Raw genomic sequence first — 7,581 nt, 5'->3', positions numbered from 1 at the left:
ACTGCTTTGCAAAGCTGGCCACCGCAGAAAACTCTCCAGAAACCAAACTCCCTTCTCAGTGAGTACGAGGTTAGGCCTGTGTTTAGCAGTGGTAAGAACACACCACTCTGTGGAACACAGGCAGACATTCCTTCACTTCAGTTTAGGAATCACTCCTGTCGCTGGAAAAGGCTACTGAGAAGGTAAATGAATTTCACAAATGTATGAAACTTGCCTTTCTTCTCATGGTTCTTAACAGCATTACTAGAGAATGGCAGGGTAGGAATGAGTACATGAGTACAGAAACATTTCAGCAGCTGCATTCTTATGGATGCATACTAAATTAATAGATACAAAACAATAACATTGCCAGAACAGTTATTAGTAATGAATAAATCCTGGCTTTCATCTTATCAATTCAACACCAGTCCTGCAGAAAAAAGGGTAAATTGGTATCAGATGAAATTCCAAGGAATTGGGTTATATTAAGAATTAATCAAGATGAGGAGGAGCCTAGTGGCTTCACCAGCAGAACATGTCAGCATTTGCCAGAAAGAAACCACCTGCTGCTACTTAGAAATCAGTTTGAAAATGTCATCCTCTTTCAAGATAAATTTGGTTTTATTTTTAAGTCATTGAAGGTTAACTGCCTAACATACAGCTAGTATTCAGATTTTCCTTTGTGTAACTGCTTAGACCAAGCCAGACAAAAAAAAAAACCCACACAGCCATAAACACACAAAAAAACCCCGCAAAACCACACAACAAAACCACACAAATTCTTGGAGAACACTGTAAAAAGAAGCAATGTATTACATGGATACCAATTTAACATCTGTGCTGGAATCAGTGGCGATAGATCGGCGCCCCTTTTAGCTCTTTCATCTTCAGTGCTTTGAGTGAAGGCTAAATGTTTGCAAGGGAATAAGAAGGAAGTCTTCATATTTCTAATTTCAGAGTTTAAAAAAAAGGCAATATGAAGTCTATGAATCTTTCGAGTTTTCATTCAGTTTTATAAAAAAATATAGTATTTGATATATATCCATAAATATAATACAGACTGAAAAACATACATCTACAGTTCAGCTTCAGTAATATCCTCATCAGGGCAACAATAGTATTCCACAAAACAGATCTGTCCATCTTCATTCCTAATCATATACTGCAGTGAAAGAAATCCTTGAGCATCTGTTCGAATGGACACTTTACAAGACAAAGCCAGTGCCTTCGTAGATGGTTTAAGCAAAGAAATCTTGTACCTGCAGGGGAGAAAAAAAAAAAGTAATTTGAAAAAAATATACCACACAGAGAGGAGCCAGAGAATAACTAAAAAAAACAATTAGCAAGCTGCTAACTTGATCTCTTACTGGTAATAACATTGGACAGATATTGTTATCACTTACTGTTTGATCACAGACACAGACTTTTATCAGATGCAACGTAATTTTTTCTTCATACCAGTGAAAGAAATGTTGCAGTACTGCAAAAAGTTTTTTTAACTTTCCAAAAAGAATGCATCACCTGCCGCAGAGGGCACTGATCACAGACTTCCTTACCTGTTTGTCTGAGTCTGGTTACAGTGGAATGCTTCCATCAAGTCAGAGTCCTTAGGGTAGTCCAGATGTGCACTTCCTGCGTTTCCAAAAGTGGATAACCTGGAAGACAAAAGGCACCATCTCAAAACACTTGCTCGCAGCTCTCTAAAATCTCATCAGAATCAGTCACCTTTATCTCAATGGCTGTTTCAAAAAACACTGTTTGTTTTGCTTTATTTAATTAAATGCTAACCTGTCCAGTTCAGTGTCACATTTACCAGGTTGTTCAAGATATTAATTACTATGTTAATTAGCTGACAGTTTGTGATTTGCTATATTCAGTACAATTCTTCTTGAAATAAAGCAATATTCTAAAATGGCTCACACTTCTTCACCCTGAAAACTTCCAGCCCTTACTGATGGAGGCCAAGTATGAACATTTGAGCTGAAAGCAGAGTTTCCAGTACCTGAAGTAGGGTTTATCTGGAGACATGGTAATCTGCAGAACTTCACTGGTCATATCCAGTTCAGCAAATGCTTCTCGTAGCCCCTCTGACTGCAGGATAATTTTATTAACAACCTTTGTACTGCAGAAGTCAAAGTCTAACAACTCATCAGGCTCTTGAGTGTTAATTTTGCACACTGTCACCACTCCTCCTTCTTCCAACAGCAGCATCAAGGGATAACCATAGCCACGATAACACATCCTAAGGGCCGTTGATGTTCCTAAAAAGAGAAAGGAATATACATTCTTCAGAGAGCGAGCTAGCACATCTGACTACTTTAGAAAAATTCACATTTTAATGGCATATGTGGCACAGATCAGTTTGATTTAGCGTGTTTGGTCCAGACTCCAATACACAAATGTAGCATACTTAGTGCAGCCTTCTGGACACCCTAGGAAGTGCTAATAGTTGTGCAGCAAAATGAATCTATTTGTATGTAGACACCAGTTCAAATCCAACTCATGTTGCGTATCAAACAGGTCAGACTAGCTGTGACAATGGAGAAGAATAGGCTACAAATAGTTCAGTGGAACTGGAAAACCCTCCAGGGTCCTGAGGCTCTCTCTGGCTCACACTGTCCTTCTTCACAGCTCTTGTTATTTGTGCAACACAAACTGAAGTTAAGACATCTTAGCTTGCATTACGGTCACATCCTCCTTTTGCTAGGTAATCATAATCTGCATGTTCGGTTTTCCAGAATCAGAGTGCTGTTTAGTACAGTTTATTTAGGTCTTTAGGTCATAGTCACAACATAAACAGCAGAGGAATGTGGATTTCAACACACAACTGCAATGGTAGAACTGCCCAAAAAAACTGTCATGGTATTACTCTACTCCATCCAAGCATACAGTGCATTGCATAGCACCCATGCAGTATTCTACCTTGTAGTTAGTTTTGCTTGTCAAAGTATTTTTTGAGCAATTATGATAGAAAAAAAAAAAGAGGGGGGGGGAATAAAATTCGCTGAGACTTGGGTTTTTTTATTTAAGCAAATGGATTAACGTAATTTAATGTCTGTACACATAACTGTGAAATCAGCTTCCCACATACCTCTGCCACTGGAAAGCCTACAAACAGGATCAATAATACAGTCTGCTTGATTTTTGTAATTCACACACTTGATAAGTAAGATCTCAAGTGCTCTTACAACACCTGAAGTGCCACCTCATCCAACCACAGGCTTCTTATGGGACCGTAGGTAAGTATCATTCCTCAGTACCTTATCTGCAAGCTGCAGATAGCACTCACAAAACAGATGCAGGTGCAGCCTGAAGAAGTGAAGGAACAGAACATGCCATATGTGTGCTGGGAGCAGCAGCACAGCAAACTAATGGTGCTACCTGGAAGCCCTGCAGACTTCTTCAAGCCCAGTAAATTTGCACCAGAACATTTCCCAATATTCACAAACGCTCTTTAATGTTACTGAGGTATAGCAGCTAGATGTTCTAGGGTTGCACAAGCCACAGACGTATTGGGAAGGAGATCACATTTATCACTGGGCCCCTCAGTTCAAGAAGGACAAGGAACTGCTGGAGAGGGTCCAGCGTAGGGCAACCAAGATGATTAAGGGAGTGGAGCACCTCCCTTATGAAGAAAGGCTGAGGGAGCTGGGTCTCTTTAGTTTGGAGAAGAGGAGACTGAGGGGTGACCTTATTAATGTTTATAAATATATAAAAGGTGAGTGCCATGAGGATGGAGCCAGGCTCTTCTCGTTGGCAAACAATGATAGGACAAGGGGCAATGGGATCAAGCTGGAACACAAGAGGTTCCACTTAAATTTGAGAAAAAACTTCTTCTCAGTAAGGGTGACAGAGCACTGGAACAGGCTGCCCAGGGGGGTTGTGGAGTCTCCTTCTCTGGAGACATTCAAGACCCACCTGGACATGTTCCTGTGCAACCTCACTTAGGCGTTCCTGCTCCAGCAGGGGGATTGGACTAGATGATCTTTTGAGGTCCCTTCCAATCCAGAACATACTGTGATACTGTGATACTGTGATATAACACTTTTTGTGAGCAAGACAAATTCCAAGCTACGTCTATCTCTCAGTGCGCTGATTTCTGCTACAGTTCACAGTAATTAGTCAGCCTGAGTCCCTTGTAAGCTCAATGTGGTTCCCTTGAGATGTACTGACAGCTTTCGTGCTTTTTCAGCTCAAAGTGACAGCTCTGATAAGAGGCTGTCCCAGCAGCAGTGTTTCAGCCTGATGCTGAGGGTATGTGCAGCTGTGCCCTGACACACGTGACAGTGTGAAGCACCATCCCTGGTAAAGGGAACCTTGGTGCTCTCTACATCCATACCAACCACTCTGATTGGAAGTTCCCAGAAGAACTATTCTGCCAGCCATGCCCAGGTTTTCACTCTAAGCAAAGGGCACTTGGGAATAATTAGAAATCTTCTGATGTGGACGATGTGAGCCCTGGATTGAAAAGAGATCCACAGGAAAGGCAGTCACGGCATGCATCAGCCCTGGGGTACAGTGCTGGACTCAGCATCAGAACTCCAGCCTCAGCCTATCACACAACCTGCCAGAGGTGCCTGAACAAATTAGCTGACACATTTTCTTATCAAATTTACAGAAACTGAGATCTTTAGCCCCAAACCAGAGCAAGGGTAAATGCTGGGGCTGTTCATTGGACTTCAGGGCACAAAAGGGTTGTCTTCCAAAACAAGTGGTTCTTCTGGGCCTTACACAGACCTAGGAAATGCTACCTAGGCAAGACTCCTCTGTTTCTCAGTTACCCCAGTAGTGTCACACAGGCATATACTTTTACTCCATCTTCCAGACTGAATCAACCTCCTTTTGGCCTCTCCCGCTGCAGCAGCCCCTGGCACACTGACCAGGCTCACATCCATCAGCAACTTCCTCCTCTCGATCCACTGTTATCACAGTACTAGCTTAAGTAAACAGGATGGATCCTGCTCAACAGTGAGAGCTGCTGTGCTCAGAGGGGCTTCAGGTGAGGAAGTTTTGCCACGACTGGAAATCTCACTACTTATCTCACGTACAGGTTTCACCATGTGATTACACGTGCGTGTTGGTTTGACTGAAAGCAAGTTAATGTTTTTCGTGCAGTTAGAAACTTTTCTTTTTCATAGCTAGCAGTCATTGTTTGGATTTCATTTGAGAACAAGAGATAACAACTTGGGACAGAGTTTTTCTTCAAGTAACTTTCCAGTGTATTTGAGCAGGAATAAAGAGAATGTAAGAACTTACTGTTATCTCAGTTGGTGTTTGGGAGCCAATGTCTTTCTGAGCACTCTGCTCACAGCTGTGAGGCAGCTAGTAAGGGGGGCATGGACGAGGCAGAGCTTGACTGACATCCAGACTGGTCAATAAGAATACTCCATGCCATTAGCAACATGCTTTGTATTTAAGGAGAGACAGGTTTTCTGATTAGGGAGATGGAGACCTGTTTTTGTTCTGCTCCATTTTTGGTGGTGTTCTGTTAGTGAGTTTCTTTTAGTTCAGCTTTTCACCATCCTGCTGTTCTGCAGAGGCCTCTGGGCCTTTCTGCCTTTCTCCCTCTTCCCCCAGGACTGGCTGTTTGTGACTAGAGTGCTCTCTCTCTTCCCAGGACTGACTGCTCAGTCCAGACAGTTGCTGAAGAACTGCATTAAGTATATTTTATTTTACATGCTATTTCCCATTTTATATATATATATTTGTAGTAGAAGTGGTATATTAGTATTAATTTGTTATTACATTAAATTGTGTTTATCTCAATCCATGACTTTCTCCCTTCCATTTTGATTCCCTCCTCTGTTTGGGGCACAGGGGTGCAAGGAGTGAGTGAGCAACTATTGTGGTTGTGATTGCTGGCTTGGGTTAAACCATGGCAATGAGACACACATACACTATCAAGGTAAATGTGCACCATACCTGGCAAAGAACTGGTTCCAAAAATGGTCAAGCAGTCTAGAAGAACAGACAAATTGATACGGAATGTTACCGATTCCTCCTGAACAGTATATTCCTGAAAAATTTCCGCCTACAAGAAAAAAGAAAAAAGACTAAGAGAGGGGAATTTCTGCAACTATTTTATAATTTACACTTATTTCCCTAAATTCAGTGCTTTCACTTTCAGAGATCAGTGCCATACAAAGTGATTTCTACAGGTAACACTATATCAATTAAAGGAAAATAGGTATTCGTCCTCAAAACTAGTAAAATAAAATCAGGTCACAGCTGAAACAAAGTAGCATTGTGTAAGCATGAACACCTAAACACTAGTTCTTTATAGTATAAAAATGTGCTATAAATGTTAAAGCCTAAAGCTGCCTATTTCTGGAGCCACCCTCATCCAGAAACAGTAGTTAGTTCCTTTTCTTCACTTGAAGCGTAAATAAACATTGTGAAACATGTAAGAGCAGAACTACTGTGTGCAGTCCTGGGTGACACAGGATAAAAAGGATATAAAGCTACTGGAGAGTGTCCAGAAGAGGGCTACAAAATTGGTGAAGGGTTTGGAGAGGAAGCCATATGGGGAGCAGCTAAAGTGACTTGGTTTGTTCAGCGTGGCTGCAGCTTCCTCACAAGGGGAGGAAGAGGGGCAGGCACCGAACTCTTCTCTTTAGTGACCAATGACAGAACTCAAGGGAATGGCAGGAAGATGTGCCAGGAGAGGTTTAGGTTGGACATTAGGAAAAGGTTCTTCCCCTAGAGGGTGGTGGAGCACTGGAACAGGCTCCCCAGGGAGGTGTCACAGCTCCAAACCTGACAGTGATCAAGAAGAGACTGGACAACACCCTCAGACTCATGGTGTGAACTGTGGGGTTGTCATGTGCAGGGACAGGAGTTGGACTCTGATCCCTGTGGGTCCCTTCCAGCTCAGGACATTCTATGAACAGCGGGTTCAGCAGTGAGACACGGGCTGACACCTTTGACTTGTCTGACGTGGGTAAACTGCCCCCGGCTGCCCCGTTTGCCACGGGGCACAAGCTGCTTTGTGGTAACTGCAGGAACAGTATAGCCCTGAAATGAAGCTGGGTGATCTGAGCTGCTTCTGAAAAAGCAGTTTTACATGTTTATTGGCAGCCGAGAGAACAAGCCGAGCTCGGCCTTGCACAGGCAGGGGACACAGCTGAGGGGGCACAGCTGAGGGGGCACAGCTGAGGGGGCACAGCCCCGTCCCCGCGCTCCCCGCACCTCAGCGCCGTGACTTCCGCACAGCTTCCCTTCTTCGCGGGTAAACCTGCCGGACACCCCCCGCACCACGTAACGGCGGCCCCCGTCAGGTAGGAGCCCGGGCAGGGGCCGCCCGCCCGCCGGGCCGCACCTGGATGAAGGCGTTGGCCTGCATGCACTTGGCGTCCTCCACCGTCACCCGGAGCCCGTTGGCGGTAGCGAAGCAGGTGGCGTGGTCCTGGAAGTGCACGGCCCGGAGGAGGCTGGAGAGGTGCCGGGCGTTGTCCAGGCTGGCGGCCAGCACGTAGGGCTCGGCGCTGCCGGCGGGCTGCGCGGACAGCGGCATGGCGGCCGTCAGCGGCGGGGGCGGGAGCGGCAGCGGGCCGGAAGTGCGGAAGCGGAAGTGCGAGCGGCGGCGCGCACGGCGTGGTGCGA

At 44.5% G+C, this 7,581-nt stretch overlaps 1 protein-coding gene across 1 annotated transcript; it reads right to left on the bottom strand.

Annotated features, from left to right (window-relative positions):
• Positions 1–967: 967 nt before the first annotated feature.
• RAD1 (RAD1 checkpoint DNA exonuclease) lies at positions 968–7,504 on the bottom strand. The gene is made up of 5 exons (XM_080361962.1): positions 7,298–7,504; positions 5,902–6,010; positions 1,982–2,240; positions 1,536–1,634; positions 968–1,238 (listed from the first exon to the last, which is right to left on the bottom strand). Exons 1-5 carry the CDS (start codon positions 7,490–7,492, stop codon positions 1,055–1,057), a joined length of 846 nt encoding a protein of 281 aa, XP_080218088.1. The 5' UTR covers positions 7,493–7,504; the 3' UTR covers positions 968–1,054.
• Between the last annotated feature and the right edge of the window lie 77 nt (positions 7,505–7,581).

This window comes from Nesoenas mayeri, assembly GCF_963082525.1.
Source record: "Nesoenas mayeri genome assembly, chromosome: Z".
NCBI classification, from domain to species: domain Eukaryota; kingdom Metazoa; phylum Chordata; class Aves; order Columbiformes; family Columbidae; genus Nesoenas; species Nesoenas mayeri.
Note: the sequence above shows the minus strand (reverse complement) of the source record. Positions and strands in the feature narration are given on the sequence as shown.